The sequence below is a fragment of the Colletotrichum fioriniae genome, assembly GCF_027942845.1.
Source record: "Colletotrichum fioriniae strain IMI 355084 chromosome Unknown scaffold_6, whole genome shotgun sequence".
Taxonomy (NCBI): domain Eukaryota; kingdom Fungi; phylum Ascomycota; class Sordariomycetes; order Glomerellales; family Glomerellaceae; genus Colletotrichum; species Colletotrichum fioriniae.
The window spans coordinates 252,769-265,178 of record NW_027076842.1 but is presented as its reverse complement, the minus strand read 5'-3'; the positions used below and the strand labels follow the sequence as shown (position 1 = coordinate 265,178).

General features: G+C 54.5%; 4 protein-coding genes across 4 annotated transcripts; 3 read left to right on the top strand and 1 right to left on the bottom strand.

The window, feature by feature from the left end:
- Positions 1 to 282: 282 nt before the first annotated feature.
- On the top strand, positions 283 to 4,919 carry N0V96_005544 (uncharacterized protein; the record flags this gene model as incomplete). Its single annotated transcript, XM_065757434.1, has 3 exons — positions 283 to 1,105; positions 1,157 to 2,384; positions 2,444 to 4,919. 3 exons carry the CDS (start codon positions 283 to 285, stop codon positions 4,917 to 4,919), a joined length of 4,527 nt encoding a protein of 1,508 aa, XP_065613777.1.
- A 615-nt stretch (positions 4,920 to 5,534) lies between these two features.
- N0V96_005543 (uncharacterized protein) lies at positions 5,535 to 6,128 on the bottom strand (the record flags this gene model as incomplete). The annotated part of the gene is made up of 4 exons (XM_065757433.1): positions 5,535 to 5,593; positions 5,661 to 5,693; positions 5,761 to 5,867; positions 6,043 to 6,128. The coding sequence occupies 4 exons, from the start codon at positions 6,126 to 6,128 to the stop codon at positions 5,535 to 5,537; spliced, it is 285 nt and encodes a 94-aa protein (XP_065613776.1).
- Positions 6,129 to 6,849: 721 nt separating this feature from the next.
- On the top strand, positions 6,850 to 7,656 carry N0V96_005542 (uncharacterized protein; the record flags this gene model as incomplete). The annotated part of the gene is made up of 4 exons (XM_053195641.1): positions 6,850 to 7,073; positions 7,157 to 7,172; positions 7,328 to 7,464; positions 7,515 to 7,656. The coding sequence occupies 4 exons, from the start codon at positions 6,850 to 6,852 to the stop codon at positions 7,654 to 7,656; spliced, it is 519 nt and encodes a 172-aa protein (XP_053046980.1).
- Positions 7,657 to 9,762: 2,106 nt separating this feature from the next.
- On the top strand, positions 9,763 to 10,932 carry N0V96_005541 (uncharacterized protein; the record flags this gene model as incomplete). Its single annotated transcript, XM_053195642.2, has 1 exon — positions 9,763 to 10,932. One exon carries the CDS (start codon positions 9,763 to 9,765, stop codon positions 10,930 to 10,932), a length of 1,170 nt encoding a protein of 389 aa, XP_053046981.2.
- Positions 10,933 to 12,410: the final 1,478 nt, after the last annotated feature.

Here is a 12,410-nt window from a genome sequence, read left to right as displayed (position 1 = left end):
AAACATCTTTGGCACCTGCCTCCTGCCCCCCCTCCCCCTCTCCTGCTTCTTTTTTTTCACCTGCCTTGTGAGTCTTGCACTTCTCCTCCCTCTTCGTCCCAACAACAACACCACCCACTTCATCACTTCTTCTTCCTTCCCACCACCAAATCAATCCCTCTTCTACCCCAAAATCGCCACCAGAAATATCCTCATTTTCTCTACCTCGATTGCCCTCGACCCCGTCACCGCAAGGCTCCTATCCCGTTGCCAAACGACGTTGGATATACGCAGCTTTGCAGTATGGCTTCCAACATCCACGGAGGACCTGGCTCCTTCCAAGATCAGCGCTTTCCCATGAACAACGATCACGACGGTCGCGCTACGATGGCAAACTCTATGCCTACCAAGCCCTCCTCTCATTACTACCCCAACGGAATTCCCGACGGCTACAAGATGGTCAGTACCAAGGAGGGAGAGACGCCCAGACTTTACATCGAAGACAATCTTCCGATCGCCTTCTACAACCAGCCTACGAAGGAGATCAAGGCTATTTTTAGCACTAACAATGGCGAGTTTCCCACTCGCGGTCTCAGTCACGTCCTTCCAGCACGCCAGATTGATCTATGGAGCGCTAAAGAGCTCCAAGAGAGGGCCAATGCCATCCGCAAGAAGCATTGGAGCCACATGAAGTCCATGCCGCAGCTGGAATTCTGGGAAGACCTGTACGATTATTTCGACTGCTATGACATCTACTTCCAAGGCGCGATGAACCTGTGGAATCTCATGCTTCATCTCTACCACGAAAATCAATGTCTCGTTCGCAACCTCCATCAAGAAATCGTCGCGGAAGTCGGCCATTGGTGCGACGAATGGGCTGCAAAGAGCGAGAACAAGAAGAAGATGCTAGACTTCAAAGACTTCCACGGCGACGTTCTCAATCTTCTGAGCTCAGAGGATCGCGTCGACCTTCAGGGACTGCCTCCCGTCAGCATGGAACTTGTCCGCAATGCTCTGAAATTTCGACATGATCAGCTTCTAGGCAAGCCATGGGCTCAGGCGGCCTCGTACCCGCAAAATAGCCTCGGGTTCCAGTGGGAAGAAGGCACACTGCAACATTGGCTTGGTGAGTTGACTTTATTCCATACTGAAATCGCGTCTAACCTAACCTTGTTAGCGGGCCAACCCGTTCAAGATACTCCTAGTGGACTTGCCCCGGCATCGACCGCCCCGAGCCTGAAGAAGGGCAACCCCGACTCCCCGCTGTCTCAAATGAGCCCGGCTGCCAAACCCTCCCCTCCGAAGCCATTGATCGTGAGCGGCACATCCAGGCAAAATCAGCCCGACCATCTCCATCACGATGTTGCTACGGCCGTGAATCGCGTCAGCCACCCTGAGGGTACCTCAGCGGACAACCGGCAGACCTTTTCGGCAGGTCATAGCCTTGATAACGATGAGTCTCGTCAGTTGCCTGGTCATTTGCGCCCCAACGTTGTTCAAACGAATCAAACACCGATATCCAGCGGTGGAAATGCAGGTCCAGGAGGGTCCACCTTCTACCCTCATGCCATTAGACCCGGTGCTCATCCATTCAACACACCTTTTACTACAGGTCCTCATGGTATGCCTCAGCCCTATCTTGGTCCTGTTAGCCCCCCTCATGGCCTCCCTCATGGCCCCCTGGAACCTCCTGCTGGTCCTGGAAATCGCCGTTATGGCCCACCCTCGCAGGTCGTACCGTCTCCTCAAAGACCTAATGACAACCGCTTCAACAACGGTGGCCATTCGGCGCAAATGCCGGGCTCTGTCCCCATGGGCGGCGCACAGCGTGCTCAATCTGCTGCTTTTCCTGGAGTGGCACCTGAGCCGGTTCCCTTCCAGAGACACAACGGCGGTAAGCGCAATGCATCGACAGACCCCCATTTTGGTCAGGCAGGCGACCGCGGCTCACAAATGGGCCATCCGCGATTTGAAACGAAATTCAACTCGCGAGTAGCGCCTAACTCGAACGGCCCATCTCATCACCAGCAGCGCCCCTGTGGCGATTCAAAAGGATGGGAGAAGGTCCACAATGCAGACGACTCGATTCATGGGCCCGTTTTCCGTCGTTCTCCAACCAAGGATAATCGCGCCCGTGCATTATCCCGTTCTTCCGCGTCTAGACAAACTTTCACTTGCACGAATCAACATGAAAAGTTTGGCGATAACAAATGGGCCTACGCGCCTTGCGAGTGTCCTTCTTGCGAGGCTCGTGAGCGTTCTGTCTTCGTTCAGCTCACCTCTCATACGATTAGAGATGACCTGTCCGAGAAGGTCCATGCTGTGATGTCTCGGTGGGGAGAGGTTGAGAAAGTCAACAGGTTGGCTCTCAAGGACCAGAGAGAATACCCCAACTTTTTTGTCAGGTAAGTGGCAATATTCGTCCAGGCTAGGAGTTCTACTGATATCAGGTGCTCTCGTTCAGATTCAAAGATGGATCGCGCATCACTGAGATTGCGTGCGCGAAAGATATTGAATGTGCAGAGCTGCACTGCATGCTTCAGACGCGACCTATTCACCATACGCGTTATGGAAGCTTGATGTATTCCAAAGCCAGCCGGGACGCGAATGAACAGAATAGAATGCCGAGCCAGTACGAAGAGTCCCAGCAACCTCCTCGGCCTAGCAGCCAGAATCCGTTCGCCCAAAGCCAGTCCATATCTGCTCGTATGGACTCTCGATCACAAGCAGTCTCCTTGGAGCAGTACATGATCCCTCGTCCATCAAAACCGCAGGGCAAACCAGTACAGTGTCCTCCGTCCGAAGCGGCACCTGATATAACGGTTTCGATGCCCACCGCAGACGAAGTCACTCTACAGCAGCAGAAAACTGAACTGCTTGAAGACGTCAAGCCGACACAAGCCCAAACGACTATCGATCTAGCCTTGCAACAGTCAAGTGAAGCCGAGTCGCAATCGAAGCCGCCTTCCGAAGAGGTTATTCCCGATGAAGAGAAGTCAACCAAGCATGACAGCCCTCGGATATCCAGCAGTCCTTGCAAAGCCATTGTCGTCAACTTGCCGGCAACACCTCAAAAGCTGATGAAAACCTCGATGGGCACTGAAGCACACGGGGAATCTGACTCATCTGGCAAGGCTGTTTTCACTACGGAAAACAGCGAATCGGTAGCCTCTCCGGTCAAGAAGAGCTCTCCTGCTTCTTCCGGTGACAAGGAAAACAAGTCTGGCGCTCTTCGTGACCAGGGACCGTCTGAGGAATCTGCGAATGTTAAACCTCATGTCTCGCCTGTTCCGGAAAAGGGAGTCACAGTCCCTGAGCCTCTTGCGCAAAGCCCCACGTATGGCAAGGGAAAGTACAGAAAGATTTTCTCTCACAGAGATACTAGCAGTGTCGAGGTCTTCGACGTGGTGCCTCACATGCCAGGAAGAAGTAGCTCTTCGTTTCTCAAGACTTCGTTTCCTGACGAAGATGGGCCTAGCGATAGCCTTCGCTTGAAGTCTGGACATGCACTGGACAGCTTGATCGATGCGGGCTTAATCTCAGGGGTTCCAATGACCACCATGGCCGACGGCGCTTCAAACAAGAAGACCAAGAAAAACAAAAAGAAGAAGAAGAAGCCGGCATCAGGAAGCCAAGATGAGTCTCTCCCCATTGGAGACGCCTCGACTGTGGCCGCCGATGACAAGACTCCTCATATTCCGACGGAAACCCAGACTGGTGCATCAGAGACGGCCGACATCATCACTGCGGCCAAGGATGTCGTTGCAACAGAAGCATCTCTAGGAAAGTCAAGTCTCCCGGAGCCGCCCAACAAGAATTTTCGAGCCAACGCTGGCGGCTCACTTCGAATTCGGAAGAATCGCAACAAGCAGCCGACTCGGCTGAATCTTGCTGTACGGGAAGGTTCTGCTTCTGGAGCCGCCATCGTCTTGAAGGAGGCCCAGGTCATCGACGGCGGTCTTCCATCTGCTGCGAGTACTTCACAGATGAGCTTCACCACAGCCCAGGAGAGCCGCTCTGGCAACAGCTCGCCCAAGGTCCTATCGACCCCAGCAACTCCATCATCAGATAGGACGCCTGAACCGAAGGTTTCACCAGAAAGGTTCGTGGTTGAGAGCGAGGCGACGGCAAAGTCAACCATGCAACTCAATCCAAAGGCAAAGGAGTTTGTGTCACCTGCACCGCGCCCTGTTGTTCATAGAGTGAAGCTGGCGCCAATTCCATTGGTACTGATCCCAGTGAAGACCACTCAGCATCAACGCAACTTCTCTCGCAGTTCGTCGGTCACATCCCGAACTCTCACTCCAGGACCAACGCCTCCCAAAGCGAAAGTTGAACAGTGTCAGGGAGATACTGCTGGAGATGGCGTCGATAATGGACAGAATTCTACATTTGATGAAGCGCGAATCCAAGATGAAGGCATACAAAAGTCGGCTCCCGAGAGCATGGGGAAGACAAAGCAGGATTATCCCGCTGAAGGCGATACGTCCGTCTCTCGATCATCAAATGCTAGCAGCGGCAACAACCAGAAACAGCGTTCAAAGAAGGGCGCTAGCAAAAAAAAGCAGCAACAGCTTAGCAGCGATCGCGAGCAGCAAGGACAGCAGCAACAGGGTAAGCAAGAACCCCAGAAGAGCAAACCTTCGCCTAAGAAGCAGAATGTTCGAGGACACAAGCACGTTCAACAATCGCAAAATGCCCCAGAAACGCACAACAGGAAGCTATCTGTTGCCAGTAAAGAAGACTTCCCGTCCCTGCCGCCTGCCCCCTTGCCTACTTCCAGCCTACCTGCGACCAGCGTCTGGGGTAAAGCGCGTGCAACATCAACTGCTACAAAGGGCAGCATCATCCCTCCTATCAGCAGCATGAGCAGTGAGGACAAGACTAAGGATAAGACATCTTCAGGCGCACTCCCTCAGGAGGACAGTGGCAAGCATTAGAGAAGGATGTTCGATGTTTGGGGAGAAATGATTTGGGCGCGATACGAACGAATACGGAAAGACCGAAGCAGATGTGACAGGACAGGGTTGGCTGAAAGCTTTTCTGTAGATTGGAGAGCCTGTGGGGGAGGTGGCTCGAAAGCAGGTGATAGGAAGGATTTAGATTCGTTCCTTGAGAAGGATTTGTGTTTGAGTGATACCCGTAGCTCGCGCTTGTGGCTTGGTAGTTGCGCAGAAATAGAACGAATATTGCTCGGAAGACTCTCTGTTTGATCGTTGGTTGTTTGAATGCTCACTTGGTTGGTCGTGAGACCCGTCATAGGTGGCCTGGAGTAAACTCGTCTTCGCCCAGAGCCTTGTCTGATCAACGGTAGAGTGAACATCCCGGGGAACGTGGACACTATCTAGCAGACCGTATATGGGATCGTCGTAGGAATAGTTCCTTGGAAACACAGATCACCCCGAATTGTGACCACGGCGCCTGGTTCATTCATCGGCAGCTCGCTGAGTTCAGTCTCAATACAACTCTCGGCTCGTCATTCTCAACACGGTGATGGTACAAAAGGTCCTTGTTTTGGTCTGTTCGTTCAATTGTTCCCGTCTGGATTTATACGTTTATGCGCCGTTCTTCACCAGGGTCGTAACTGTATCCTCAATCTGCTTGTCCGACAGGCCTTTTGTGGAGCGTGTTAGCTACTGAGCGTCCTCGAGAGACATTGAAGGAGGGGGAGGCGTTCTCACCTTCCAGCGATTGGCTCTTTTCAACGCCGAATTCTGTTTGAGCAAGAGTACATAATCAGCATTCACTATTCGTTCTGTATCATTGGGAAATGTTTCTGACCATATCTCGCGTAGATCTTGGGTAGTGTGCCGGCGGCCTCGCGGATGAGGATGGGAGTCTGGGGGTTGTTCTTCTTCATCGTGGGGTAGGCTCTTGCGACGAAGTTGCTATTGCGAGGAGAGGTTAGCGGTTTGGAGATCTCTGGTGGCGCAGTGGCGCGGTAGCGAAGGCAAGCGGGGGATCGAGGTGATGAGGGCGGTTGGTGTCGTCGTCGTCGTCGGGAGGTTTCGAGGTTGGGGTGTGTATGTGCTGAGCGTGTGTAGGGAAGTCGAGGAAACGTACCGGGTCGCGGCGCTGTGCTCGCCCGTCTGGCAGAAAAGGAAGCGCACCTCCTTGAGGGCCTTTGTGAATGCGTACTTGCTCGACATCGTGACTGGGGCTGTGCGGAGGAGGTGCGGACGGGCGGCGGTAGGGGTCAATTGGCGTAATTCGGGTCGATTGGAGGTGCCTCTTTGCTGGTGGACTGGCGAGGATTGAAGTTGACGAGATGCTCACGGCTCCAGGTGGGTCAGGGAATCTTGCATAAGACGGTCGGGAACTCGGGGTGGACATAAATGGTCTAATTGGGTATTGCTGATTGGTGGGAGACTTGAAGCTTTGGATTTATGCATATGCACAATTCGACACCACCGATCTAGGGGCCGTTTCTTGAGGTACGAAGCTACAAACAAGTATTACATAAGGTTCAAAGGTGAGGTCGACCTGGTCAGTGCTTCCGCCGACAACTTTTTTTTCCCCTCGACGGGTTGTCCCCGCTTATCTCCGGTTTGGCGGTTGCTGTTTGCTCGCTGAGAGCTGCCGTGCGCCTACCTCCCAGTGCACCGTATGCGCTCGCTCGCGCTCCCGGGCCAAAAAAGCTGCCCGCTCATCTTCGGACGTCCCAAACCTCAACGCATCTGCGTCTCTCAACCTCGCCTCAACCTCTCCCCTCCATCCCTCCCGTGCGTCCATCGAAAGGAAAACCCTCTCCGCTCCAAACCACTTCTACCTCCGCGTGAATTGAGATCGCTTCTCAATCGGTCCCCCGAACCCGAGTCTCCGACGACATATACACGAAAAGAAAAGCTATAGCTTTCAAAATCCGTCACAATGGCCCCCGCCAACAACTTCTTCAAGGCTGCGCGCCCTGCGTTCCGCCAGCAGGTCTTCGCCGGTGCCCAGATTCGCAACGCTTTCCGCACCTCCCAGTTCCGCGCCCAGTTCCGCGAGAGCTCCAAGAGATGGCAGAGCTCGACCGCGTCCGCCGATGCCCAGGTTAGCTGGTTCAAGCGCATGTGGGACAGCCCCATCGGAATCAAGACGGTGCACTTCTGGTGAGTAGACTTTGCCCCGACATGCGATATGAAAGCCTCGGATGGTATTCTTTGGACATGTTCGCTGACTCAGATGGTTCCAGGGCCCCTGTTATGAAGGTATGAAGTCCTGCTTGCTGAAGCTACCTCCGGGTATCTCCCTTGCAGATGTCCGGTCGCGATGTCGGAGGTCGATATAAACCGGAGGAAGATATACCCGGGAGGATTGGGAATACCTCCAAGGAACGAATGCTGACTGTCAACGCAACACGCAGTGGGCTCTCGTTCTTGCCGGTGTTGCTGACTTTGCCCGTCCCGCCGAGAAGCTGTCTCTCACCCAGAACGGTGCCCTGACGGCCACTGGTATCATCTGGACCCGTTGGTGCTTGATCATCAAGCCCAAGAACTACCTGTACGTCATGAAGGGTCTCGGAAAAGGAACGTGTCAACTAACCTTTTCAGTCTTGCTGCTGTCAACTTCTTCCTCGGTGTTGTTGGTGTCGTCCAGTGCTCCCGTATCCTCATGTGGCAGCAATCTCAGAAGAGTGTTGGCGACCTGGCCAAGGATGTCAAGGAGGACGTCAAGGAGGCTGTCTCTTCCTAGACCTAGAATCGCAAATGCCGAGCAAAGTGGGGTACAGTAAGGGGTCCATGGGAGGGACGAGGTAAAGTTGCAGCATGGTTCCAAACTGACGTACCAGCTGCGGCGACGATCCAGAAACAGTCGCGGAGGCAAGAGGAGACGGCGCAGAGCGCTTCGGACTACCCACCCTGTCATGTCATGTCATGCATCAGACACGTCACGCTTCTCAGATCTGGTTTCTAGACACTTCCTTTTCTAATTCGATATACAACAAGGCCAATGTTTCACGGCCGAAGAGATTGCAAGAGAAAGAAAGCGAACCGCGTTCTTGACTCGAATCATGCGTTCTGGTCCTCGTGCCGTATGTGATTTGGCCGAAAAATATATTCCTTACGGAATCGCCAAATGGGTACCCGCGGTAGCATTCCGCGATTCCCCCGCGTAGTAATGTGACCAGAAGGCGGCTTGATAGCCAGCTTGACCAGTGTACCGCCAGTATGGATCCTCGACGGAAATCCCGAGACATCTGCGCCATTGTGTCATTCGAGCTCTGTGCGACATATCCGCCCAGGCACCCCCACGCAAGATCCCGCAACCGAGAGTCGAGGCTTTGATCGAACCCTGATTTCGAATGAGGAGATTTGGCCTGGCCGCTTTCTGTGGGATTTCATCTTATTACTAATCAGCTCGATAATGGAATACAACCTTGGCTGATGCGAGAACATGGTGACCGGGCCGTGTACGAAGCGGAACCCCCCCCCCCCCCTTGCATAGGTACCAAGTTCCAACGCCGACGACATCTTCGGTAAGAGCGTCTCCCTGGGAATCTTGGGATGCCGGATCGCTTTGTTTGAAGTGGCAAGCTGCTCAGGCAGCAAAAAGTGACCCCGCCCACGACGGTGTCAATGGGACGTCGAACTCCCAGATGGACTACATGCCTGAAAGGGTCAGCTGCATATGCGGGCATATGGGAATCCGCTCAGAGGTCCTATCAACGGGCCAGACTTGAGGGGACTACTACTAGGCTCCCCGAATCGGCGTGGCCGCCGAAGACGAGTAAGCTCGGCCGACCTGCCATAATGTCATGAAACCCCTGACCATCCATCGCTGACGTCGAAATGCCTCTCCGTCTTTCGTTTTTTTTTTTCTCTCTGTCTCTCTCACACACCGCCGCGACCGTCTGGAACTAAAACCATGGGGCCATGAGGGCAAGATGGGAGTTGTCAGGCGGAACCTGGCCGATACGGGCAGCTAAGATACGCCAAGTGACGCGTCAGTCCCAGGCGAAAGGTACCCTGGGGCCTTCACCGTCCATCAGAAGAAGCTGGGCACGTTTTCTTTTTTTGACTTGCTTTCAGCTTGCATACCCGCACTCCGTACTCTGTACCCATAACCAACATCTTAGATCGCTCGGGTCAGGGTCTCTGTTCGACAATGAGTCGGACCAGCCCACATGGTGGTTGGAATAGGGTTGTCCACACCACGCTGGCAAGATTGCTGGGTCGTTTGGCATATGGTATGGCTGGTAAGCGCTTGAATCATTGGCCCGCCAATATGTCTAGTTCCCGAACCCTCTCCGTCTCCTTCGCGTATGTCACATGAGTTACTGCGTCGGAACCAGCATTTCGGCCTTCGAAGCCGATGATATGCATTCTCTCGGGTGTGATGTCATGGGTCTGGCTTCGTTCCTGGATACTTGGGGGGCCCCTCTCCGTTGATGAACCTAGCAAGGCTGAAATGGAAAAGAAGGAGGGGGAGGGGTCTTTGTTGGATGGCAAAACGACCAAAAGACGAGTCGTTGGAAGCTGAGTGTCTGCAGCAATGGCATGATTCACGACTCGGTGTCCCGCAGAAATCTACGTGTGCCGCCAGTCGGGCAGAATCTGATTCTTGAAACCCGATTCAGTTACTGTACCGCAATTTTTCTTGTGCGCTGCGTGTGTTTCCCGAGGTAACGTTCATGCTGCCGGTTCGACGACTGTGGGAACACCCCCCGGAACGGGGAGAGTGAACCGTTGTGTCGGGATACCCTCCAACATGGATCCGGGTTGTGTATAACAACCCGCTGCTGCGTCGTTAATGTGCTCGTCAACAAGTTGAGTAAGACTTCGATATATCGACGCAGACATGACGAATAGCAATAGCAACGACGGTACCATTGGTCTGGGGGAGGTGGTTTTCAGAGCCGAGGAGACTGCCCGTAGACTAGTCGACTTGGCTAACACCACCAAGACGTTCCAGTTACAGACGCGAAGACAGATGAACCAGCTCCAGTCCGAACTACACCGCACAACCGCGCTATACAGACTAATCTATAACGACCAAATCTACCACCTAGACACATCCTCAACCACGTTCCGCAGCCTCGCCCCGGCGGACCTCAACATTTGCAGATACTCTTTCAGACGAGCCAACGAGACCCTCCGCCTCTTTGAACAGAGCCCGGTGACGGCGGGGGCGGCGGAGGCATCCCTAGCAAGCCCCCAGTACCCGAAACTCCTCCTCGAAACTCACAAGCACGTGAAAGCCCTCAACGACGAGATCCGCGCCGACGTCGTGCTCGCCATCAAGCGCGTGCTCAACCAAGACCTCTTCAGCCGGGACACGCGCGCCGTGCAGCTGCGCAATATCGCCGTGGGGCGGGACCCGAGTCTCGAGCACGATATCTGGCAGATTCGGATCCAGAGGGGGGATGCCCCTTTGATTGCGAGCTTGCTCCTCGCGAGTGATGATACGTGTCATACCCCTGATGTTGACGAAGTCGACGGCGTGTTTGCTACGGCCTCGTGCCTGCGGTTCCGCGACGCGAATACCATTGTCGAGACGAGGGCCATGCTGCGGGATGACCCGGATATATGCCGCAAAACGCTCAAGCTCGCTACCTTGTTACACGCCACGCGGTCGCCGTACCTCCTCCGCTGCACGGGCTTCCGAGTCCTCACCCAGAACCGGAATCAGGAGAGGGAGCGGGAGCGGGACCAGCGGCTGGAATACATCTACGACGCCTCCCCGCTGCAGGGCTGTCGCCGCGCCGAGATTTACAGACTGTCGGAGCACCTCGGCTCGCCGACGGGCCACTTCACGCGCGGGCGGCGGGAGGCGGCGGCGAGGATCCTCTCGGACAAGATACGGTTTGCGGGACAGCTTGCGAGGGCGGTGAGCGAGCTTCATGCTGTTGATCGGGTGCATGGCGCCGTGCGTGCTGAAAATGTGTGGTTTGGGGTTAGGGGCGGGGAGTATGAGGCGAAAGTGTCGGTGCCGCTGCTTGTCGGGGCTGGGTTCGAGGAGGGGAGGTGAGGCGGTGTCGGGTTAGTGGTGGTGGTGGGGATCGTGGTGATGGGGGAGAGGCGCTGGAGGAGGGTAAGAGGAGGGATATACTTGCGTTGGGGGTGTTGTTGCTGGAGATTGGGCTGGGGCGGTCCGTTGCGGATGTTGCATCTGCGTCTGCGACCTCGTCTTCGTCTCCGGCTTCGACTCTGGGTGGTGCTGGTTCTGGTGTCGGCGTTGGTGCTGTTTCTGCGGCAGAGCATCTCGGGACGTTGAATGCGGTCATGGGGGGGAGGTACACGGCTGCCGTGCGGGCGGCGTTGGATCCGCGGCAGTTGGCTGTCGCGTTCTCGGCCATGGAGGCCGGAGGTGGAACAGAAGGAAGAGGAGGCGGTGGTGAGGACGCGGGCGAGGACGAAGATGAGAGTGTGTTTGGTAAGAGTGGCAGTTGTGGACTGGATCGGGCTTTTAGGGGAGTCGTTGTCGATGAGTTGCTGGGTGTTGTTGGGAGGGCGTGAGGGATGGGGAGGTGATTCTCGGCGTACTTCGGATGGTGAGGGCTATTTGGGCTGGGACAGACTGGTGTGATTATATTGTCCCTATCCTGATCTCGCAGGTCAAATGCAATGCAGTTCGTCTCAGCCAAAAGGCCATTGTCCTTGTACGTGTATTTCGATAGGTGGTATCTTTAAAGGTTAATTCCTCACTCGGATCATGATCGTGTGCACAACTTGCAAACCTATCACTATCACGGCCACTTATTGAGCTACTAAGGGATAACGCCACGAGTCGAGATGCACTTTGTACTTCGGGTCAATTCTCTACTCATACTCGTTCTATATCTCTGCGCACTGCAGAGGCCCACGCTCAATCCTCTCAATACGACCGTTTAGCCACGAATTTCTCCAAACCACTCTCCAGACTGTTCTCCAGCGATGGCACTCTCTTCATCTTCTCCCGAAGAGAAGTCAAAGTACCCTCCTTTGCGCTATCACTCTTAGCGTCCTCGCCTTCCTTGCTTGGTCCACCAGCGGCTGAAGAAGCCTTTCCTGATGCAAACCGCTGAGCAATTTGTCTTGAAAACTTCTCAACTCTTCTGCCCTTGGTGCCCAGGCGGCCATAACTCTTTCGCGGACGTTCCTCAGCTCTCTGAACTGGCTCCTCCTAGGAGCCCATCTCAGGAGCCGGCGGATCCTCGCATGCTGCATTCAGTTTACTCGAAATAGGCCATCCATATTCCCGATGGATTTCTCTCATGTTTCTAGAATGCATGACATGTGCTTTGTGCTGTGCCTCTGCCTCGGCCTCGCGCTTCTCCTGGGGAGTTGGATGAATATCGCAATCCTTGATGATGAGGTCGTATCTTCCCTGTGCGATGAGGAATGGGTTCTCCATTTCGTATATCTCTTGGCCGACTTTTCACAACTCCTGCATCTGTTCTTTGAGCATCTTTTCAGTCGAGTAGATACGCTGCTGCTCGGGCTCCCCAAACTCGCTCTTGATCCAGA